The sequence below is a fragment of the Dipodomys merriami genome, unplaced genomic scaffold (assembly GCF_024711535.1).
Source record: "Dipodomys merriami isolate MVZ:Mamm:240054 unplaced genomic scaffold, mDipMer1.0.p SCAF_31, whole genome shotgun sequence".
NCBI lineage: Eukaryota > Metazoa > Chordata > Mammalia > Rodentia > Heteromyidae > Dipodomys > Dipodomys merriami.
In genome coordinates this window covers 14,415,223-14,440,275 of record NW_027204604.1, presented here as the reverse complement: position 1 = coordinate 14,440,275, position 25,053 = coordinate 14,415,223, and the positions used below count along the sequence as shown (strand labels likewise).

The 25,053-nt window shown below is 44.8% G+C and overlaps 1 protein-coding gene across 5 annotated transcripts; it reads right to left on the bottom strand.

The window, feature by feature from the left end:
• Positions 1 to 1,390: 1,390 nt before the first annotated feature.
• Ddx59 (DEAD-box helicase 59) lies at positions 1,391 to 24,616 on the bottom strand. Of its 5 annotated transcripts, none has more exons than XM_070041870.1 (8): positions 24,596 to 24,616; positions 18,610 to 19,400; positions 16,256 to 16,423; positions 12,055 to 12,144; positions 9,719 to 9,970; positions 8,937 to 9,089; positions 7,326 to 7,454; positions 1,391 to 4,920 (listed from the first exon to the last, which is right to left on the bottom strand). In XM_070041870.1, exons 2-8 carry the CDS (start codon positions 19,387 to 19,389, stop codon positions 4,783 to 4,785), a joined length of 1,710 nt encoding a protein of 569 aa, XP_069897971.1. In that variant the 5' UTR covers positions 19,390 to 19,400; positions 24,596 to 24,616; the 3' UTR covers positions 1,391 to 4,782. The 5 variants fall into 5 exon arrangements, with proteins under 5 accessions (XP_069897971.1, XP_069897967.1, XP_069897968.1 ...); XM_070041866.1 differs by having other exon boundaries at positions 1,392 to 5,046; XM_070041867.1 differs by lacking the exon at positions 24,596 to 24,616 and adding an exon at positions 20,453 to 20,644 and having other exon boundaries at positions 1,392 to 5,046.
• Positions 24,617 to 25,053: the final 437 nt, after the last annotated feature.

Below are 25,053 nucleotides of genomic sequence, written 5' to 3'. Positions count from 1 at the left end.
TCAGGAAGCTGAGATTTAAGGATCACAATTCAAAGCCAACCCAGGCAGAAAAGTCCCCCAGAGATTCTTTCTCCAGTTAACCACTGTAGCTGTAGCTCAAAGTGGTAGAGCTAGCTGGGCGCTGGTGGCTCATACCTGTAATCCTAGCTACTCAGGAGGCTCAGGTCTGAGGATCATGGTTCAAAGCCAGCCCGGGCAGGAAAGTCCGAGAGACTCTTCCAATAAACAACTCAGAAAACCAGAAGTGGTGTAGTGGCTCCAGTGGTAGAGCGCTCACCTTGAGCAGAAGAACTCAGGGACAGCGCCCAGGCCCAGAGTTCAAGCCCTACAACTGACCAAAAAAAAAAAAAAAAAAAAAGTTCAAGCTCCATAACCGACCCCCACCCCACTCTGAAAAGACTTGAGAGAAACTTAAGGCAAACGTTCTTCTCATTTTATAGATAAGCAAAGCAAAAGATGGAAATAGTAACTAATTTTCCCTAAATAAATGTAGAAAAAAAAAACCCTTGTAGGCTCTATCACAGGAACCCAGCATGGCCAAGTATTTATCTCCCTGAGATGAAATGAGAAAAATAAAGGTGTTATGCACACTTTTCCACAGTGAAAATTCACTCTAACCATTATTCTCGTGAGCCATTACCAAGGTAGACATTTGTCTTATGTCTTATTTGTAATTTGGTCCAACGTCACGCACACATGCCGCACATTATGTAACTAAAATAACAGCTGGCGCTGCCAACAGAAGAGAAATGTGCTTCCTTATCTCCAGCTGGTTTTCACACTTTAACCTGAAGCCTCGGGTCACTGCAAGCCTGTCTCAGATGCAACAAAGGAGTCTATCTGTCTGGAGTCGTCTGAGTGGAAGCTGCCAGCAAAGTCACCTTGGATGACTTTCCCCTTCTTGTGGCACACCTCTGATAACAGAACAAACTTTGTGTTGTGATGTGATGTGTTTTGTGGTGATGGAATATACAACAGAGCGGTCCACAAATGGAATGTGTTGACATGAACCCCACAGAAGAGCACTCTGTGAGTAATCATATTTAGCCACCAGAAGGAAGTGGTATAGTTTTATCAGAAAACGCAATGGTGGACCCAGCTTAGATTCATGAAAGCAAATTAAATGGACCAATGTGAATCATACATAGGTGCCAATGTGCAGTGTTTTGTTTGGTTTGGTTTGGTACTGATGTTATAAAATCACAAAAGAAAAACCTTTTAATTGTTGAAAAAAAAACTCTGATGTGACAAATGTGCTTAGTATTATTAGTAGAATGGTACTAAATGCCATTGGCACAGAATATTCCAGACTCTAAAAGCCACTTGAAATTAAAGCATTTAATATATGAAAGACATTTGCTTCATTTGACAATAAGGCAGTCTAAAAGTTAATTCAATACAATTAGTGGGGGAGTAAAATGGATGTGAATCTATGTGGTTACTCATTTCAGCTACTTAAAATCGCACAAACAAGCTGGGAAGTGGCTCAGTGGTAGAGTGCTTGCCTAGCACACATGAAGCCCTGGGTTTGATTCCTCAGCACCATACAAACAGAAAAAGCCAGAAGTGGTGCTGTGGCTCAAGTGGTAGAGTGCTAGCCTTGAGCAAAAGAAGCTCAGGGACAGTGCCCAGAGACCTGAGTTCAAGCCCCAGGACTGTAAAAAAATTGCACAAATAATCTATCTCAAAACTGTATTTTATTGGTCAGGGCTGGGTGCTGTCCCTGAGCTTTTGTGCTTTAGGCTAGCGCTACCTCATTGAGCCACAGTTCAACTTTCAGCTTTCTGGTGGTTAATGGAGATAAGAGACTTACAGCCTTTCCTGCCTGGGCTGGCTTTGAACTGTGATCCTCAGATCTCAACTAGGATTGCAAGCATGAGCCACCAGCACTCAGCTTCAAAAATTTATAATGTAGTACACTGGTGTTCTTTCTCAGGAAGATGTAGCTCCTCTTACTCAGGAGACATGTCCTTAGCTCAGATCCTTTCTTTCATGCAGTGATACTAATTTTTAAAGTAATATTTTAAAATTGTTAAAAAATTTTCCCCATCTTGGGCCTTGAAATATGGGCCTGGGTTCTGTCCCTGAGCTCCTTTTGTTCAAGGCTAGTGCTCTACCACATGAGCTACAGTACCACTTCTGGATTTTTCTGTAAATAATTGGAATTAACAGTCTCATCAACTTTCCAGCCCAGGCTGGCTTCAAATTGGGCTAGCTTTGAACTGTGGTCTTCAGATCAGAGCCTCCTGAGTAGCTAAGATTACAGGCATGAGCCACCCGTGCTTGGAAAAGTAACATTTTAAATTAATTAATTAATTAATTATACTTAACAAATATCAGGTGTTGAACTGAGGGCCTTGTGCTTGTTTGGCTTGCTCATTCAGCTGGTACGCTACTACCAGAGCCATTCCTCTAGTCTGGCTTTTTTGGTTATTTTGGAGATTTTTTTTTCCCTCAGGCTAGGACACAGACATGAGCCACCAATACCAAGCAAAGAATTAATACCTTAATCCAGGTGCCAGTGGTTCATGCCTCTAATCCTAGCTACTCAGGAGGCTAAGATCTGAGGATCATGGTTAGAAACCAGCATAGACAGGAAAATCTGAGACTCTTATCTCCAACTTTGAGCTGTGGCTCAAAGTGGTAGAGCTCTAGCTTTGAGTGAAAAAGCCCAGGGACAGTGCCCCAGGCCCTGAGTTCAAGTCTTACAACTGACCAACAAAAAGAACAACAAACAGAAAGTAGTAGCTTTAATTAGGGAAAAATAACAGTAGTATCACAGTTCTTTTTAAGGTTTAATATCAGATCTATAAAATTTGTAACAGAACAAAACACCACATCACCGTACCCTGGAGGTCAACAGCTGAAATGCCGAGAAGCGGAAGAAGCAGGAGGCGCTTCAAGACAGCAGGGAGGGAAGTAAGTTGGAGGAAAGCACTCCTGGCAGCCTCCTGCATGGGGTACGTTAGTACTCAGCTGCTGCCAGTTCTCATCACGAGCCCGCAGTTAGCGCTATCTGTGATATATCACCACCTCATTTACCTGCTGCCCTGGAGAAATGGGAGTTTCCAAAAGGGCGGCCAAACACGCCCAGAGCCGTAAATGTCAAGGTGAGAGCGGCACAATGTCATCGCAAGGTCAGGAACAGAGGCCAAATGGCCAGCTAATGACAATGACCAGTGAGTGCTTGTCTACCCAACAGTCCCTATTTTTGCCTCAATCAAGCCTCCTGTAAATGCTGGTTCACAGAGTCATCTGATTTTTCTGGGTATCCCACTTGTATTTATCAACAAGTGTGAGTCTAGTGAACCTCTACCCTCAGAGCTGCCTAGCAAGCATGAAGCACTGAGTTCAAACCCTACCACCACCACCATCACCCCCAGAAAAACAACAAACTATTCTCTGCTCAAGTATTACCAACTTCTTTAAGGCACTTGATATGCATGAAGCATTGTGTTAATGCTTTTGACTTTAATCTTCCAATTCATCTTGGCTATAGGACTCCGGGACCTGAATAGTTGCTTATCCTTGACCTTTTGAAACCAAACACACTTGCCACTCAACAATGAGCAGAGACCCAGAAAAGGTGTGGAGCAGAGTCCAGAGAGTACATACACTGGGGGAGCTTCTGTCTTTCTTTGGTCCTTGGATGAAGACAATAGGAACCATCTGCCTATGGTTCATCACCCTCAACCTGATGGGATGGGGAAGCATCTAGAAGATGAGGAAAGCACACCTCTGGGGTGTTGGTGAGAGCATTTCCAGAAAGCAATAATGGAGGTGGAAGACCTGCTCTGAATGTGAGTGGTGTCACCTCCTAGGCTGGGGACCCAGGTGCTATAAAAGCGGCAAAGGAGAGCCCCCAAAGCACAGCATCCTCTTTCTCTCTCTGCTTTTTGCCGCCATGCAGTGAGCTGCTCCACCCGCCTCCCCAACCCATCACGATGAACTGAAACTTCTGGAAGTGTGAGCTTGTCATCTATGTCACAGAAGAGAAAGCCAACACAATACATATACTAGAGGTCCTGTGAGAGAAGACTCTCCCACAACTCTCGAGATGATGCTGGAACTATAAAGCTTGTCTCAGGGTTAGATTCTGTGAAACGTGAACCAACTATTCCAGTTCCCCCAATGAGAGCAGTCTGAAAGGGAGGAAAGCATAGATATGAAGGCCATTCTTCCTCCTACTCTTTAAAGCTGTGTTGACTTAGCCAAACAGCATCAACCCAAAAGTGGCACAGAAAAGCAGCGTTAGCGTAGCATTCTGATAAACCGCTTGTATTAAGTATACACAAAAGTCAGTTAATCAAACTGAAGAATATGAACATTCTGTACTTCTGTTTTAGAGTAGTTCTGACTGATTCATTTCGATTATTTACTTTGGAATAATACTGACTGACGCGCAATGCGCGTGTCCCGTGCTTACAGCACTGTGGTGATGTGAGTTTGTGAGGGAATGCCCTGCTGTACAAAGCTCTGGGCCTGACAGTGGCTCCGAGGATTACTTATTAAAAACAAAAACAAAATGAAAAAAAAAAAAACTTGTTCAGAGGAGAAAAAAAAGTATTTTATTTAACAATATAGCTTCTGAATTTGCCTTTGATTTATGAGAATTAGGAAGAGAAATAAATACCATACCCAATAGGAATCTTAGCAATTTAAAAAACTCCCATCATGAAGAATTGTTTGTGTCATGTTAATTCTCATTTCCAGCAGGGAGTAGTAATTCAGGGAAAGCCTGTTGTCCACAGAGAAAACAATGTCTGAGAGCCGCCTAGCCAATCACTTTTGAGAACTGCTTTTATCGTGTTTCCTAATTATGTCCATGAGGTTGGCGCCCGTGACCAGATCGCTTTGTGTCTGTCTGTCCTTCTGCTGCTCCTTCCTCTTCTGCTCGTGAAGGTAGGGGGAGTTTAGGAGCTGCGGGGGGAGAATGGATCCTGTGGGCTTTACCCTTTTAGCGATATCCCAGAAGAGCCTTTTGGAGTTGTTATTGATGAAAGTGATCGCCGTTCCACTTTGGCCCAGCCGCCCCACTCTTCCCACCTGAAAGGAAACGCAAGGACGTGTGCACAAGGCACGGAAACATCTTCATGGCACCGGAAGGAAAAGGAAGACTAGTATTTAAAGACGTTTTAGGCAGATGAATGTTCATTCAGAGAGATTTATTTGTGCTGGGAATCAAACCCAGGATCTTTTTTAAAATAACTATATATATATATATAATTGTAAAGATACTGTACAGAGAGGTTACAGTTACATGAGTAAGGTAATGAGTACATTTCCTATAGAGCATTGTTACCCCCTCCTTTGTTTTTCCCCTACCCAGGATCTTTTGCAGGCTAAGCATGAACTCTACAAACCTACACCATTGACAACATCTCTTGAACTATATATCGAACTATTGAGAAGTCAAATTTAGTGGACTGACATGAGCATGTCTTTTACCAGCATGTGTGGTGTGTGTGAGTGTGTGTGTGTGTCCATGTATATGCATGAGAAAGCAGGCACAAAGCAGTGTTAGCAGGTGCTCAGGGCAGCATTATCTAATAACAAATAACAGAAACATCAATGAAGTGCTTGTTAAATAAACAATAGTACATTCCTACAACCCGTTACCTTGCATTTGTTGAAACAGGACAAGACAAACATTTAGCAAGCCTGGCCGTGGAGTAGGGGACCCACGTGACACACTCACATTTGTCACATGATGCCTACTGTTTACTCTGGCCTGGGGAGGCATCTAGAGTACATTTAGTATGACAGGCTGAGAATAGCAGTGTGACACGATCCTCTTTCCATGCGTGAGGTTAAGTGTTCCTGTGTGTACCTGCACCTGTGTGCAGTTACTTGTGGGGCATGTATGTTTGGGGTATGTGTATCTATACTGACATGTTCTGCACAGTTACCATGGTAACCACTTCTCTGTAGAAAGGGATAGAAAAAGATTTTATCTTCTTATTTCTAGCCAGAGTTATTAAACAGTTGACAGAAAACAGACTTCCAATATTTGAGCAAATAACTCTGGGGGGCATTTTCTGATGGGCACGTAAATGAGAGAAGAGAAAAAAGAATAAAGAAAAGAGAGAACTAGAAATTGGGCACCAGTGGCTCATATCTGTAACCTGAGCGACTCAGGAGGCTAAGGACTGTGGTTCAAAGCCAGAGTAGGGAGGAAAATCTGTAAGACTCTTATCACCACCAATCAACTACCAAAAAACTGGAAATGGAGTTGTGGCTTGAGTGGTAGAACACTAGCTTTGAGCAGAAAAGCGTAGGGACAGCGTTCAGGCCCTGGGTTGAAAATCCAGTAAGGCACAAGACAAAAAAAGAGAGAAAGAGAGAGAGAACTAGCGTCCCACTGTAGCATGGAGTCTGAGGAAACACCAGAGCCAGCAGAGCATTCCAGACATCAAGTGTTCTGGGGGAGATTCAAGCAACTGCACCTGGGGGAGTGACTGAGAACCCCAGGGTGAAGCTTTCCTCGCAGGGTTTGGAGAGGACACTGGGAAGGATGCCGGGGAAGACAGCCACAGCTAGAGAGAGAAGCCATTGTTGTCTCTGGCAGCAGAGGAAAGAAAGGACGCTGAAGAGGTGACAGAGGAGACCAAACAAGAACATGAGAGGAGATGGAGACAAGATTCCTAAAAAACAAATACTTAGAAGGGTCAACTTGATTTTGGCCAAGTATAGCAACTTAACACAATCCTTCCAAACAAGGCTTTCTTTGATGACTCATTGGGGAAAACAAAAAGAGAAGAAGGAAAAAAATAGATAGTACCTAGTCTCTAGTCTTTTTACACTATTTAAGTTACTTACAGTTTTTTGGGGTTTTTTTTTTGTTGTTGTTGTTTTTGCTGGTCCTGGGGCTTGAACTCGGGGCCTGGGCTCTGTCCCTGAATCTCTCTGTGCTCAAGGCTAGTGCTCTACTACTTGAGCCAAAGCACCACTTCTGGCCTTTTCTGTGTATATGGTACTAAGGAATCGAACCCAGGGCTTCATGCATGCTAGGCATGCACTCTACCACTGAGCCACATTCCTAGCCCTCCAGTTTTTTTTTTTAATGCATTTCAGGCACATACATGTAGCTATTAAAACCAAAACTGCTTGTATAAATAAATATATATTTTAAGAGCAAAAACTATATAAAATTTTTGTACTTTTTTTTAGTGGTAGTATACTTGGGCTTGAACTTAAGAGCCTAGAGCTTGCAAGGTGGGTGCTCAGAAGCTCAGCTGCGCCTCCTGGTCTGCTCTGTGTCACTTGCTAGCATGCTGACCGTTCCTTCCCCAACACAAGCCCTGTGGAGCTAGAGGGTGACTCACCTGGTGCACATACTCGTCCATGCTGGGAGGCATGTCAAAATTCACGACCAGCTTCACGCTGACCAGGTCAAGGCCTCGTCCCAGAACCCCGGTGCTCACCACCACCTCGTAGTCTCCGTCCAGCAACCCCTTTCCAAAAGAAAGCAACGAGGTACACTAGTATGCACAATTCGTTTATGTGGCTTTCTATAATTCTGATTTCTTCAGAGGTGTGGGTATGCATTCATGCACACATATACATATTTATTTCCAGTTCATTATCTTTGCTGGTATGGGGGCTTAAATCCGGGGTTTAACACTCTGTTTTTGTGCTCACTGCTGGAGATCTACCACTGGATCCACATCTCCAGCTTCATTTTTTTGCTAGTTAACTGGAGATGAAATCTTGAAGACTTTTCGGCCCAGCCTGGCTTTGAACTTAAGTCCTCTAAATTTCAGTCTCCTAAGTAGATTTCAAGTGTAAATCATTAGCCTCTGGCTAGGATTACAATTCAACAGAAAGCAGCTGTGCATAGTGGTGCTCACCTGTCATTGTAGATACAATGAAAAGCTTAAAATAAGCAGACTGCAGTCCAGGCATACGCCTGGTAATACCCTGTCTCAAAAATAACCAGCACATTCTGGGCATCTTCCCAGGACAACATGAGCCAGGATACCATAAAGACACCTGCACATCCGTGTTCACTGCTGCACTACTCACAATAGCCAAGTTATGGAAACAGCTAATATGCCCTACAATAGGTGCGTGGATCCAAAAAATGTGGTACCTACACACAATGGAATTTTACACTGCCATTAGAAAGAATAATATGTCGTTTGCAGGGAAATGGATGGACCTAGAACAAATCGTGTTAAAAAAAGTAAGCCAAGCTCAGAGAGACCAATGGCACATGTTTTCTCTCATATGCTAGATCTAAAATACATGAGGACATGCTAAATTTTACAGGGCTCTAGGCCTCCACGCTGAGACCAAAGGAGGGGACACTCTTACAGGAAAAGCACAAAGGTGCGATGCCTGTGTGCCTCTGATCGTCTAAAATAATGTTTATCGAAAGGAAACCTAGGAAATGGAAACAAGCTCACTTTTCCTTTGCTGCTGTTTTCTTTTTAGTCTTGTTTGTTCATTTATCTGTCTTTGAGGTAAGGGGAGCACAGAAATGAAGGGAGAAAGGGTGAACACAAATGAAGCAGTGGTACTCAAAAGACATGTTGAAATGAGCTACACAACTTGTGGGTGGGAGGGAAGGGGAGGGACATTGTCCAAAAAAAATATACTCTTGACCTGTGTAACTGTAACCCTTCTGGTATATCACCTTTATAATAACAATAAAAATTTTAAAATGTACTCTACCTGACATATATAAACTATAACTCTTCTGTGCATCATCTTTATAATTATAATAATATTATAAAAATAAGTAGCACAAAAGAGGGGTTTGAGTCTTGGCTCAGTAGCAGAGCACTTGCCTAGCAAGCATGAGGCTCTGAGTTCAAACTCCAATCCCTCCAAAAATACCCACCCCACGAACCGAAGCTGATAATATGGCATCTCCTGGAAATGAGCCAGAACAGATTTGTCAGAAAGAGAAGACAGAACGTCAAGTGTCTGACCTGCAGTATGTTCTTTCTTTCCATCTGTGGCTTCTCTGAATGTATAGAAGTGCTTTTTAGTCCTGTGATTTTCTCAACAGCTTCACTTAGCAGATCAGCTCCTAATTTGCAGTCCACAAATACTAACACCGGAGGATGAAAGAGCTTCTTATCCTGAAAAACCAGAAAGGTACTTAAAATTATTAACAAGACAGCATTTACAATGGGAAAGTTTTCCTGAAAGCTCGTATGAGCTAGTATTGAAGTTTATAGAATGACGGCAGAGGTGACCGTAATCAAGATGCACTGCACTCGCAGATTGAAAACCCTCCATCCAACTACTTTAAAGATAGTAAGTAAATAAAGTTTATAAGTACAGTCTTAGGAAAAAAAAACATATGTTGTTAAAATGAATACTTTCTTTGATGCAGAAACAAGCCAGGCTCTGGTGGCTCATACCTGTCATCCTAGCTACTCACGAGGCTGAGATCTGAGGATCATGGTTCAAAGCCAGCCCAGGCAGGAAAGTCCATGAGACTCTTATCTCCAATAATCCACCAGAAAACTGGAAGTGGCGCTGTGGCTCAAGTGATAGAGAGCTAGCCTTGAGCAAAGCCCTAACTCTTCATTTACCCAACATGTTTTCACATGTAAAAATGTATCTGATCTTCACAGAATTTTGACTTGGGTAAAGCAGTTTATTATTTAAACATCTATGCCAAATTCCTCCAAAAGCTGCATCCAAAGAGCGTTCTCTGAGCCCCGTCTGCAAACATGGTGGCCCACTTTGCTTCGTGACTCACATTCAAGATTTCAAACAGTTTTTTCTTTTTGGCGGGGTCTTCCACCCACAGGATGATCTGGCGCACAGCGGGGCAGGGCAGGTTCTTCTGGCCCGTGGTGATTCTCACGGGGTTGTGCAGCAGCTGGCCGGCCAGCTGCTCTATGCTGGCTGGGATTGTGGCAGAAACCAACATGGTCTGGCAGTCATTAGGGACGTTTTCCAAAATGTCAAGCACTTGCTGCTGGAAGCCCATCTTTAACATGGTATCTGCCTAAGACAAAAGAATTGTAAAGTTAGGTGTGCTTGCCACGGAAATGTAGAACCAACCAAGACAAGACTGATGTGAGTAATGACATTAAAAATGATAAACTCTTACACAGAAGAAAACCTTATCTCAATGTCAAAAGATAAAGGAGGTACTAGTTGTTGTTGTTGTTTAATGCTGTTACTGGAGTCCTCAGGTTCTTGCTTATTAGCTTTTTTTGCTCAAAGGCTGGCACTGTACCACTGAGCTACAGCTCCACTTCTGGTTTTTTGCAGGTCATAAGAATCTCACAAAAAAAAAATTTTTTTTTTGGTCGGGTCGTGGGCCTGAACTCTGGGCCTGGGCGCTGTCCCTCAGCTCTTCAGCTCAAGGCTAGTGCTCTACCACTTGAGCCACAAAGCCACTTCTGGCTTTTTTTTTCTTTTTGCTTATGTGGTGCTGAGAAATCGAACCCAGGGCCTCAGGCAGGCAAGGCAAGCACTCTACCACTGAGCCACCTTCCCAGTCCTCTCACAAAAATTTCTGCCTGAACTGGCTTCGAACCTTGATCCTCAGATTTTGGCCTCCTGAGTAGCTAGAATGACAGGCATGAGCCACTGTCACCCAACCAGGACACCTTTATATAACTTAATAAACTGAAACCTAAATGCATACAAGGATGTGCAAAAGATTGTTACTGTGGCACTGATTATTGCAAAAAACTGTGTGCGCTCTAAATATCCACTGATAAGGCTTCATAAAGGTTAAGGCTATATTGACTGCCAAATACAATCCAGATTCCTGTAACTTGGAAATAATAGCTATTGAGTTATTTAAAAAGTCATTGTGTTATTTCTGAAGTGTCCACGAAGGTGGACACTTTAAATTCTGGAATACTTGTTTTAGTATTACTTAGGCAATGACAGTGTTGTGTCTCACTTCTCTGGGACTTTTAGTCTATGAGACGTTTTTGTCATCTTCCTTCTTTCCCAGCCGTGCTCTAGAGGATGAGACACCTCGCCCATCTCACGGATGGTGAAAACAGACACACTTTGGTCTACATTGTCTCTCCATGCCCATTGGCACTGACTGCCACTCAGGGGCCCACAATGCCACCAGGGCGCTGTCCTCCACCAGCACCCGGCACCATGTCCTTCCAGCACAGCTGGTGGGACGTGTGGGAAGGTACACACGCTCTGCCTGCAGGAACAGCCCATGCCAGGAGGGCTGGCACACAGGCGTGCACACTGAGCCTTGTCTGTATGATGGGATATCATCTAGTAAGTATAATCATAGACTATACTGTACACTTAAACTTCATTTTAGTACAAAAGGACCTGTATGGTACATTAACAGAGAAAACCAAGACCATGGATGCCCACGTCCACATAGAGAAAAAACAAGGCCCTCTGATTAAGTATTATCAGCTACTTCTGCAATTCTTGTTCATGATGATTTGATGTGAAGCATCGAATGTTTTGGAAAGCTTACCACTGAGACTATGAAACCTGCAGAATTTGTGCTTTGCACAAATAACGGTTTGCACTGGAAAAGACACTGACTAAATTGCAGTGTACTGCTGGGTACACAGGAAACAATTTTGGAACCACTTCTGGCTAGAGGTGTGGCTCAAGTGCAAAAGCACCTGCCCAAGAAGTTTGAGGTCTGAGTTCAAACCCCAGTACTGCCACCGCAAGAGTCACATCTATAACTTTTTTAAAGTCTCTGAATTTGTTTCCTTTGTGGGGATAAAAATGCCCCAAATATATAATAAAAAAATTATATGACATAAGCCAGGTGCCAGTGGCTTACACCTGTAATCCTAGCTACTCAGGAGGCTGAGATCTGAGGATCGAGGTTCAAAGCCAGCCCGGGAAGGTAAGTCCGTGAGACTCTTATCACCAATAAACTACTAGAAAATCGGAAGTGGCACTGTGGCTCAAGCAGTACAGTGCTCACCTTGAGCTGAAGAGCGCAGGGACAGCGCCCAAGCCCAGAGTTCAAGCCCCACAACTGACCAAAAAATAAATAAAAAATAAAGATAAAATTATATGACTATATTTTTCAAAAATTACATAAAATTACATCACCAATGATTTTTGAACACTTACTTCATCGACTACGACCATTTTTATACCCGAGAGGGCTACAGAGCTCTGCTTTATGATATCCAGAAGCCGTCCAGGGGTTGCTATGATAATCTGAAAAAAAAAATGAATTTAAGAATTAGAAAACATTCCCTCACTCTATTTCTATTGAGTAGTTGTGTGAAATAAGCAGACCTAGTTCCTGCTCTCTGAAAACCTGACAGACTCGTCTGACCTAAAGCACAAGCTCCTGTGTAAAGGATTAGTGGCAGTGAGCAAGAGTGGTCCAGGCAGAGGGAAAGTGTCAGACACTGTTGAAACTAGGAGGCTGGGGAGCCTTACAGGTGGAAAGGGAGGAAGGGGTCTTGAGGACCGACAGGAACCAGGAACTCTCTGCAGGCAGTCCAACAACAATGGTATTTGGTTCTCAACAGGCCTAGGCCTAATACATTAAGAGAATGGAGCTGGGCACTGGTGGTTCACACCTGTAATCCTAGCTACTCAGGAGGCTGAGATATGAAGATCACAATACAAAGCCAATTCAAAGAGTCTGTGAGCCAGAAGCAGAGGTGTGACTTAAGTGGTAGAGCACTAGCCTAGAGAGAAAAAACTGAGCAAAAGCTTAAGGTCTTGAGTTCAAGCCCCAGTACTGGCCCAAAACAGATGGGGGTACTAAAGGCTCTTAAAAGTTTTATAATGCACTAAGTGAAACAGTGGCTTAACGTGGGGGCTCTTTGGTGAAAGGAAGTTCAGGAGCAATCCTGGCTGGAGCGTTTAATAATGGTGTATCTGTGTGCTCATCCATGAAAGGGAAATGACAGTAATTACGGCAGGGTTAAATGAGAGAATGCCTGCTGCAATGTGGCATCACAACCGATCTAGTAAATTCGGTTGTACTCGCACAGAAGCTCAGATTCCAGGATCTGAATCCACAGAACGTGGCACTCATCACAAACACTCCAATCAGTTTAAATCAACTATTCTCAGCTGAGTTTGCTCCTGTTTCTTTCTCCTTCCTCTGCTGGCTTGGAGGTTAAAAGCTTTCTTTTTCTTTTAATTAAACAAATTTATTCTTGCCTTACTTTCCTCTGAATTTTTGTTTGTTCTAAAGACAGGGATGTGTTTTGTAACGCAGGTTAGCATGGAACTCTCTATGTCGCTGAGATTGGTCACGAACACTCAATCTTCCTGCCTCTGCCTCCTCCCAAATGCTGCGATTACAAGCCTGTATCACCTTGCCAGGCAATATTCACGTAATTTAATAAAGTATATAATAATTAAAACTCCCCCCTCCCTTTTATTTTGTCGGTTGTGGAGCCTGAATTCTGAGCCTAGGTGCTGTCCTTCAGCTCTTCAGCTCAAGGCTAGCACTCTACTACTTGAGCCACAGCGCCACTTTTGGCCTTTTCTATTAATGTGGTGCTGAGGAATTAAACCTAGGGCCTCATGCATGCAAGGCAAGCACTCTAAGACTGAGCCACCTTCCCAGCCCTTTTGCCCCTTTTTATTGAATGATCAAGGACAAATGTTTTAACACCAATCACATCTGCCCTCTACTTTCTTGCTTCTTTTGTTGACCAGGATTTTCCTTTTTTTCCCTAACTCACAGATTGTTCATTGCTATTACTGGTTTGTTTGTTTGCTGATAGGATCTGAACTGAGGGCCTCACATTCGTTTGACTTGCTTGCTTGGCTAGCACTCAATTATTTGAGACATGCTTCCAGCCTAGCGTTTTGCTAATTAATTAAAGATGGAGTCTTATGGATTTTTCTGCCCAGGTTGGCTTCAAATTGTAATCCTCCAGATCTCAGCCTCCTGAGTAGCAAGGATGATAGGTGTGAGCCACTGATGCCTGGCTGCTCTTATTACTATTTTTTTTTTTTTTTTGTCGGTCGTGGGGCTTGAACTCTGGGCCTGGGCGCTGTCCCTCAGCTCTTCAGCTCAAGGCGAGCGCTCTACCACTTGAGCTACAGCGCCACTTCCGGTTTTCTGGTGGTTTATTGGAGATAGGAGTCTCACGGTCTCTCCTGCCCGGGCTGGCTTTGAACCACGATCCTCAGATCTCAGCCTCCTGAGTAGCTAGGATTACAGGCGTGAGCCACCAGCGCCCGGCTTCTTATTACTATTTTTATCCAATCAACATTTGTTCAGTTTTACCTATCTTTATTTATTTTTTTTTTTTTAATTGTATTTTATTTTATTTGAGAACATACTGTACAGAGGGGCAACAATTACATGGGCAGGATAATGCATACATTTCTTACCAAGCATTGCAGCCTCCTCCTTTGTTTACCCTTCACTTCCCTTCCCCGCCTCCCCCCTCCTTACCTATCTTTAGCTGTTACCATGCCACATGTTCTGGAATCATCTTTTTTCTACAGCAGATCTTTGTTTCAAAGCTTTTTGAGGAAGTTATTGGTAGACAGTTGTGTTTATCTGAAAAGCACTTCATTTTGCCCTAGCTCTTGAATGACGTCTCGGGTGTCTTTTCTCAGAGGGAACAGGACTGGTGTAAGGAGTAGCAGAAGGGGAGGGTGACTTCTGGCGGGGGAGGGGCATTGGCACAGGGGCTGGAGAAGGAGGGGGGGAATGTAATGGGCATCATTGTCTGAATGGGGCAGGGGTGATGCTAGGATCCAGTCACAAAGGGGAGGATTAGTCAAACCAATAAATACCTAAAGTGAAGCCAGGTGCCGGTGGCTCATGCCTGTAATCCTAGCTACTCAGGGGACTGAGAAATGAGGATCGAAATTTGAAGCCAGCCCAGGCAAGAAGATCTGTGAGAATCTTATCTCTATTGAACTACCAATGGGGGTCAAAGAGAAAAATGTTCTTTATACTGTACTATTACCTTAAAATTTTTTTTTAATAAAAATTTGTGAAAACCACTGTACCCAATTGTATGTCATTAAATGTTGTGAACGAGGTGCTATCATCAATGCATTAGGACACGGAGACACACACACACACACACACACACACACACACACACACACACACACACACACACACACACACACACACACACATACACACACACAATTTTTGTGTGTGTGCCAGTACTGAGGCTTGAGCTCAGGGCCTCATGCTCTCACTTGACTTTTTCGCGCAAGGCTAGTGCTCTACCATGAGAGGCACAGCTCTGCTTTTTGGTGTTCACAGACTTTCCTGCCTGGGCTGGCTTTGACCATGATCCTCAGCTCCTAGTCCCTTGAATAGCAAGGACTAAGTGTGAGCTACCACTGCACAGTGTATTAATTTATAAGAATGATAATACAAGATAAACTACTAGATTTCTAAAACGAACAAAGAAAGCTGTTAGAGTAGCTAAGAGCTATTGTATTGTGGGCTGGGGTTGATTCTATGGGCTCAGGTGGTAGAGTGCCAGCCTGACAAAATATCACCTTTACATGTTTTATATGCTGGAGGTCCACATTAAAAATCACTGATCCAATGTTCCATTATCAACTTGTAATGTCCTTTTTTTTCTTTCTTTTCTTTCTTTTTTTTTTTTTTTTTTTTTTTTTTGCCTGTCCTGGGGCTTGAACTCAGGGCCTGGGCACTGTCCCTGAGCTTCTTTTGCTGAAAGTTAGCACTCTACCACTTGAGCCACAGTGCCACTTCCGGCTTTTTCTGTTTATGTGGTACTAAGGAATTGAACCCAGGGCTACATGCATGCTAGCAAGCATTCTACTACTAAGCCACATTTCCCAACTTCTCCCCTCTCTTTTGGTAACATATTTTCTCTTTTCTCTGGGGACTGAAGCCAGGCACTCACCCATGTTAGGGAAGCACTGTACCACAGGGCTACATTCCCAGTCTATCATCTTGTAATTTCTTTTTTTCGTTTTTGCCGGTCGTGGGGCTTGAACTCTGGGCCTGGGCGCTGTCCCTCAGCTGTTCAGCTCAAGGTGAGTGCTCTACCACTTGAGCCACAGCGCCACTTCCAGCTTTTTCTGCTTATGTGGTGCTAAGGAATCGAACCCAGGGCCTCATGCTTGCAAGGCAAGCGCTCTACCACTGAGCCACCTTCCCAGCCTCATCTTGTAACTTCTTGAAATTATACTGTACATGTCTTAACTCTGCCACATCCATTTCATGTGACCTCGGTAAAAACTGAAAAGCTACCTAAGATCAACATTGTTCTTCAGGGGTGACAGAATCCCATCAGGTGCCTCAATTGCTCTCGAACTTTCAAAGCCCCTGGGTCAAAGGGGTGCTTACCTTCACGTGCTGTCGCAAGCGGTGGAGCTGCGGGGGCAGCGGCAAGCCCCCCACGAGGAGCACGGTCTTCATGCGTGGCAGACCCCTCATCAGCTCCTTGGCTTGCCTTTCTATCTGGATGGCCAGCTCTCTGGTTGGCGTAAGGACGAGTGCACATGGAGTTTTGTTCTGTGAAGATGTGAAACGCCAGTCAGAAACACCACCCATTCCCGCTGACATGAACGAAAGCGTCACAGTGACTCCAGGAGCGTTTACCTCTTCAAAGCACTTCATCATTCACAGTCAACAAAATGAAGAACAGTAAGGGGAGGGAAAGGCTTGGGAGGGATGGGGGAGAATGTTGACAGGGGTGTTATCAATCAAGATCCGCTGGATTTATAAACTGCTTTGTTGAATGCCAACCCCTGTGTACAACTACTGAAAGATAATAAAGGTATAATAATCATTTTAAAGTTCCCCCATCAAAGAGGGCAGAGGTGGCTCACACCTATAATCCCAGCTGCCCAGGAGGCTGAGATCTTAGGATCACAGTTTGCAGCCAACTCCAAGCAGAAAGTCCATAAGACTCTTATCTCCAATTAATCACCAAAAAAGCCAGAAGTAGAACTGTGGCTCAAGCAGTAGAGTGCCAAACTTAAGCAGAAAAACTCAGAACTAGTACCCAGGCCCTGCGTTCAAATCTGAGTGCCAGCACAAACTATATTAAATGAAACAATTAAATGCCCCCGTATAACTAATATAAGCTGATAAAAAATAGTTCAAAAAATTTCCCCATTAACCCAACTAGTTTGGGGCCTCCCACCTTTTGCTCATCACATGCAGATTTTTCTTCCAAAACCATCATAAATTGTCAAAATAAAAAAGTCATAAAACAGTCTGAGCATGCAGAGAGACAAACAGCACATTTCATATGGAGAAGCTAGATCTAAAATATACCCAGACATGACAAATTATACAGGGCTCTAGGCATTCACACACAGTGACACTAAAGGAATCTTACTCTTAGGGAAGGAACACAAAGGTGTAATGTCTTTGTGCCTCTGATCATATAAAGTAATATTTATCTAAATGAATTCAGGAAATGGAAACAGGAGTTTTTTTCTTTTTGTCTTGTTTGTTCATTTATCTGTCTTTGGGGCTGGGTGGGGGTGGAAAGGCACAAAAGTGAAGGGACAAAGGGTGGACCAATGCAGCATGATACTCACTAGACATGGTGGAAAATGAACTGTACAACTTGTGGGTAGGGATGGGGGGAAAAATTGGGAGAGAGCAAGGGAAGAGGTGACATTGTCCAGAAAGAAATATACTTATTATCTGACTTATGAAACTGCAACCCTCTGTACATCACCTTTATAATAACACTTAACCCCCCACCCCCCCCAAAAAAACCATTCTGAGCACAAACACATGTTCAAAAGTTACAGATAATGGAAAATTCTATATTTTTGATTTTTTCAGTGAAGGATGTCCAACTGGCAAGGTCTATATAAATATTCCAAAGTCAGGAAAACTTCAAAATCTGGTTCCAAGCATTTCAGTTAAAGGACATTCAACCTGCTTTTGACAAACAATTTCTCAAAATGTGAAAGTGCTTTATACACTAAAAACTAATATGTCAAATAAAGCCCTAGAGGCCTAATGGACATATAAATCGCAGCTGGCGGGGGGGGGAGGGGGGGAGAAGATGGGAAGGAGGGAGATGGGAAGGGGTCATAAGGGGAAAAAGAGGAGGAGACAACAATGCTTGATAAGAAATGCACTCCTTACCTTGCCCATGTAATTGTAACCCCTCTGTACGGTATTTTCACAATAAAAATAAAATAAATCACAGCTCGTATTATCAGCAGGATAGCTTATTCTTTTAATAGAAAATATTTCTAAATAAAATGTTTAATAAGGAAAGTAATATTTTGGACTTTCAATGGGGAGATCTTTGTTTCAACCTCATAAAAAGAAAAATTCCATAAAATTATGTTTTGCCTACAAAGTACTATGGAAAGCAAAATCACTAGGAGCCCCAGTAAGCAAAGTGACAAATATTTCTGTTTTGTTCTGCTTAGCTTTGGAGGCACTAGGGTTAAACTCAGGGCCTCTTGCTTGCTTGACTGGCTTACACTTCACCTCTTGAACCATGCCTCCAGTTCTGCTTTTTGCTGATGAAGATGGAGTCACCCAGACTATATTGTCAGAGCTGGTTTTGATCCTCAGTCCTCCAGGTCTCAGTCCCCTGAATGGCTAGGATTACAATTAAGAATCATTGGTTTGGACCTGGCTTGCAAAAGTAGCACCGTCAAGGATTGAACGGGGTAAACACCATTTGTGTTTGGGAGAAGACATGTGAACTTCTAAGTTACCTCAAAGACAGCTTGGATGATAACGGGAAGAAGGAAAGCAGCTGTTTTCCCAGAGCCAGTGTCAGCGCTGGCCAGGATGTCTCTGCCCATAAGTCCCACGGGAATCATCTGCATTTGGACCGGGGTTGGCACCTCATAGCCCGATTGCTTCAAGTTGTGATTTAAGACCTCAGGGAACCCACAGTGTTCGAAGTCAATAATAGGCCTAGCAACCCCTTCCCCTTGAACTGAAATCCCTAGCTGCTGTTTGAGATTTTCCACCTGGTCCTCCCGAAGGCTCGCAATAAAGGGGTGCTCTTTGTACTCATAGAAGGCAGCAAGAAGAGACTCGGGCTCCGAAGCAGTTTTCTGTGGACTGCTGAGGTTGAATTTCTCTTCCTGTCCCTGGACTTGCACAAGGTGTTTGGCTTTGCACTCCAAACTGCACACATCTTCATCCGTCCTATCGCAAATATACTCCCCATAACGACCACACACCACACACACCGGCTCCCCGGGTTCTGGCCAGCGCTGGGTTTTAGAAAATGACTTCACAGGCTCTTCAGAAGGCTGGCTGTCCACATCCTGCTCACAAACCTTGGCCAACTGGCCAGCGGGGCCTGATGGACCACTGGGCTTGTCTGCTGCTCTGGCTCCTTTTGTTACTGCAGGATCCACTGGAACATCTCCATCCTTGTCCAACCAAGGGTGCTTCTCTTCTGCCTTAATTTTCTTGACTACACTACTTTGGACATCATCATTGGAATTCCTCTTGATTTTCAGAGATCTTGGTACAAACATCCTCCCACAGCCTGTTGAGAGAATTACATAATGAGCTGTGATTTCCCCTCCATTAAGCTCATATGTACCCCAGGGAGTTACCTCAAAGAAATAAGAGGAGACACAGCCTTACTTATACCAGGCTTTTCAGGAAGACAGGAGGAGTCCCTTTCCTCACACACACAGAAGCAGAAACACTAACCGACACAGGCCTGTCATTTACTGACCACTTGGACTTTTAAAGTATCGGATGTTATAGACATTCTAGAAGAAATCCTTGTATTACAGCTCACAAAAGAAAACTGGTGGGATACTTCACAATCAGATTCTTTTAACTCAAAACCACAAAGCAGAGGGACCAGTGCTGTTTTTATATGACACTTACTGAGTGCTTTTCATGCCAAGCAGTGTATTTCTTCACCTACTCTTACAAAACCCATATAAAGTGGTTAGAAATATTTGTGTGTGTGTGTGTGTGTGTGTGTTATATCACACATCACAGAGCATGTTCTAGCATGGTATTATGTACATATACATGGTACAGAGCACCTGCCCGGGGTCTCCCCACCCCACTATGCATATTTATATGTAAAACTCATTCTATACGTGATCTCCATGTTCGAGGCTCTAGAGCAGGAAGTCAGTGCCCGGGAAAGAACACTTTTAGTCTAGTTTCTAGAACCATCCATATCCTAATACTTTCCTCAAAAACAAACACTTAAAATAGAGTTGCGGGGTTCCACTTCCCGCAAGCGTTGCACCCGGAGCTGGCGGGAGGGCCGGGTTAGCTGGGCGGGGCCTGGGCTGGAGCAAGGAGCGGGGGACAGAGCCCCAGGGCCGGGCCTCCCCCGGGCCACCGCACAGGCCCGGGCCGGGCGCGCGCCCCCGACCCCCGCGCGCGCCCCCGACCCCCGCGCGCGCGACCCCACACCCTCCCCGGGCCCCGCACCCCGGCGCGTGCGCGTCACGGCGCTGCTAGGAGACGGACCGGGGAGGGCGGGGCCTCGCTGTCGGTCGGGGTTGCGGCCCCGGCGTAGACGGCCAACGTGACCTATCCGAGCCGCCCGGGCCGGCGCACGCTCACCCGCCTAGGCCTGGGGCCGCTCCCGCTCTCGCTCCGGGTCGCTGTCCCCGGCGAGCCCCGGTCCCGACTTCCTGCCGATGAGCCCGGACACCGCGCGCACGGTCCGCTCCTCCGGGTTTTGCGAGTCTCCGGCGCGTTCGCGCGGCGTGAGCGCTGAGCGGCGCCGGGGCGGGCGGGGCCCCCAGCTCCGCGCTCGCCCCGCCCCTTCCCGGCCCGGGCTGGCGCTAAAGCGCGGAAACCGGATGTCCCGGACCGGCTCGGCGCGTCGGGCCCTGAGCGGAGAGCGCACGTCACGGAGCCGCCGGAAAGACGTAACGGGGAGGCGCGCGGGCCGGGCGCGCTGGAGAGCGGGAGCGTGCGGGGAAGGCGGGGCGCCTGGGACCCCCCCCCCCCCGTGACCCCGCGCCCGCGCCCGCGCCCACGCCCGGGTCCTGTGCTTCCTGATTACAGCGTTTCCAACAACAACAACAACAATAATAATACCACCCACCTTAAGATTAGTTTACAGGACGATTTAAATGCATTTAGTGAGACCGAAGGAGGCTATTCCTGGGAGACTTAACCCGAGCGAGGCGCCGCGCCCGGTGCACCTGATCTTATAAAATCGTCTTAATGGACCTGAACTCCAGGAAGTGGAAACGAGGCTTTTTTTCTTTCCTTTTCCCTTTGTCTTGTTCATTTTTCTGTCTTTGGAAGGGTAAAGAGGAAGCACAGAGACGAAGGGACGAAGGTGGACACATTAGCACTGGCACTCTGGACACTTAGGTTGAAAATGAACTACACAAGGTGTGGGTGGGGATGGGAGGGGAAGCCTGGGGGAGAGGGGAGGGGAGGCAATGTTTAAACAGTATTTGCGCATGGATCTAAGATGTATGTCTGTAAAGGTATAAAAAAAAAAAAACTGATTTCCCCTGTTAAGCAGGTAACTGTTTTCATCTTGTCTTTGGGGATCTCAGATTTCCTTATGCATTTTGGAACATGCATTGTGAAATATCTTAAAGGACTTTTGCAACTTTTTTTTTAATTTCTGGGTTTTGGTTTTGGTTCTCTGGTAGCAGAGGTTGAACCCAAGGTCTCCCACTAGGCTCATTAGGAACTCTACTACTTGAGACGTGTTCCCAGCCCATGTAAAAGTTTATGTTTTTCAATACATAAAAATGCAAACATTGTACTCACTATCTTGCCCATGTAATTGTAACCCCTCTGTACAGTATTTTCACAATAAAAAAATAAGAAAAAAATGCAAACATTGTGTATGTGTGCATGCATATGGTAAAACATGTTTTCAATTTTTTTGCAATACGGGTGTTATGTCTGTTAAGTAAATTAAATCAGTAGGTTTAGTTACATAGATGATAAAAAGAACACCACCAAGAGAAGTTTATTGTATTACCGAACTGCTGTTCCTCCGTGCCAGGTGGATGAGCACCTGGTGGAATCGCTGGAGGGCTGTTTTGCTAACCAGGGAAGGGGCGGGGAGAAGGTGTGGCCAGGTAAGGGAAGGTGTGAATCACCTGATGCTGAGACCCTCCCACACTCAGGCTATGACCTCGGAGGAGGAGGGGGAGGTGACTGCCCCCAGGTGTACCAGTAACCTGGTACAGGTAACTGTGACACAGGTACTGGGCGGAGAGGAGGGAGGGGTACTCCCCACCTTACATTATCTTCTATTTTTGGGGGGGGGTCTGGTCATGGGGCTTGAACTCTGGGCCTGGGCGCTGTCCCTCAGCTCTTCAGCTCAAGGCTGGCGTTCTACCACTTAAGCCACAGTGCCACTTCCGGCTTTTTTCTTTTTGTTTATGTGGTGCTGAGGAATGGAACCCAGGGCCTCATGCATGCAAGGCAAGCGCTCTACCACTGAGCCCCCTTCCCAGCCGCAGATTATCTTCAATTTTTTAAAAAAGTTTTAACTTTGAAGAAAACTTACAAAGAAAGTTGCGTTTCTGCCGCAAAGGCTATCTATCATCTATGCCTTTCACGTAGATTCTGTTTTCTGTATTTGTGTGTAAGAAGGATTCGTTGAACAGTTTGTATCTATGAAGATGAAGATACTGTCTCCCTGTGTCCAGAGAGCAATCTTCAAATATAATACTGATAGTTATTATATAGTCTGTTTGTGTGTGTGTGTGTGTGTGTGTGTGTGTGTGTGTGTGTGTGTGTGTGTGCTGCTGGCCTCCTGCTCCTGCTCAGCTTTTTTTTTTTTTTTTTTTTTTAACCAGTCCTTGGGTTTGAACTCAGGGCCCGGGCACTGTCCCTGAGTTTCTTTTGCTCAAGGCTAGAGCTCTACTACTTGAGCCACAACACCACTTCTGGCTTTTTCTGTGTATGTGGTACTGAGGAATTGAACCTGGGGCTTCATGCATGCGAGGCAAGCACTCTACCACTAAGCCACATTCCCAGCCTGATTAGCATTTTTTTCTAAAGTGGCTTTCTATGCCATAATTTATCAAGATTCTACAGCAAACGAGTCTGTTTCAGAACTCTGTTTTCTTCCAAGTTGCCTATTTCTGTGCCAATCCATCCTGTCTTTGTGTGTGTGTGAGTGTGTGTGTGTGTGTGTGTGTGTGTGTGTGTGTGTGTGCGCGTGTGTTGTTCCTGGGGCTTGAATTCAGGGCCTATGCACTACTCCTAAACTCCTTTATGTTCAAGGCTAGTACTCTAACACTATAGCCACAGGGCCACTTCCAGCTTTTTCTGAGTAATTTATTGAGATAAGAGTCTCACGGACTTTCCTGCCTGGGCTTTGAACTGTGATTCTCAGATGTCAGCCTCCTGAGTAGCTAGGATTACAGGTGTGAGCCACCAGCGCCCAGCTCATCCTGTCCTAATTACTGCTTCATTGCAGGTTTTGCTAGCTGGTTGAGCAAGTTCCCCCACTTAGCTTTCTGGAAGAGTGTCTTGCCCCACCAGGCAGCATCCATCTGTACTCTAAGGACTTAAGAGGCCGGGGCTAAAGGATCATGAGTTGGAGATGAGCCTGGACTACATACACACAGTGACCCTGTCTTATAATTAACAAATGGGCTTTACTCTTCTGTATACCTTTTAAAATTAATTGTTAACATTAAAGAAAAGTCATGATATGATAACATTTGGAAATGCATTATTTCTTTTTCTTTTTTTTGGGGGGGGGGTCTGGTCATGGGGCCTGAACTCTGGGCCTGGGCACTGTCCCTCAGCTCTTCAGCTCAAGGCTAGCGCTCTACCACTTGACCCACAGTGCCACTTCTGGCTTTTTTCTTTTTGCTTATGTGGTGCTGAGGAATCGAACCCAGGGCCTCAGGCATGCAAGGCAAGCGCTCTACCACTGAGCCACCTTCCCAGTCCCTGGAAATGCATTATTTCTATGGAATGAAGAAGATAGAAGAATGTTAGCCTGGTATAGTAGTATGTGCCTATAATTGGGGCTGAGGCACAACTGCAAGTTCTAGGCCAGCCTATCTCTACATAGGAAGACCTTGTTTCAAAGAAAGATAATAAGAAAGGGAAAAGGAAGAAGAGGAAGGAGAAGAAACAGAAGTTCTGCTCATCAATAGATGGATGCGTCGATGTGTATCAGATAAATTAAGCTGGGTTGTTCAGGGTTTTTTTCCCCTCCATCTTTACTAATGTTCAGATTTTCCACTCACCCATTAATAAAGTAATTAGTTACTTTCCCATTAACATTGTAGATCTGTCTGTTTTTTCCCCAGTGGTACTAGTATTTTCGTTTTCTGTATTCAAAGACTACTTTTTAAAATTTTTTGTGCTGGGGCTTGAACTCAGGGCCTTTTGTCCTCCCTTGGCTTTTTTCACACAAGGCTAGAGCTCCACCACTTGAGCCACTGCTCCACTTCCACCTTGTGGGTGGTTAGTTTCAGGTAAGAGTCTCACAGACTTTCTTCCCTAGACTGACTTTGAATTTCGGTCCTCAGATCTCAGCCTCCTGAGTAGCCAGGATTACAGGCTTGAGCCACCAGCACCTGGCATGAAGGTCATATTATTTTAGATCAATGTGTGAAGCAAGTTAAACTTTCGTGTATTTTAGTGTTAGATGTGAATGCACTCACCCCTGGCCGCTCTCAGCCTGCGGGTGGAGTGCTCTTACACCTCCCTCCTCCATAACCAGCTGATTTGGGGATGCTTTTAGAGGTAGGAGCTTACCTGACAGGGCAGTCCAGTTCTTCATTGGAGATCTCTGTCTGGCTAGGCATTGTGCAAAGCACTGTACCAATGGCATGTTTACCTAGCAGTTGAATCACACAAGGTAGGTATTTTATTCCTAATGTGCTATGAAGAAACAGGGTCATTAATCAATTTGCCTGGTGAGAGGCAGTGGAGGGATTTAATTCCAAGCATGTCGTCCTAACTCACTAGATCACACTGCCCCAAGGTCTGCTTTCTGTCAGACCTAAAACTATGTCTCTCTCATTTTCAATCAAAGGATGTGGTAACTACCATTTTTACCTTTCCCCATACTTCCCAGCTCTTTGAAAACTGGGGAAAGCACCCCAGTTAAAACATGTTCCCCAGAAAGACCAGCTTCCCTTGATATCAAGCAGATTTCATTGTTTCCATCTGATTCATATTTATGTTACCTTGGGGAAAATTGTCTGTCTTGA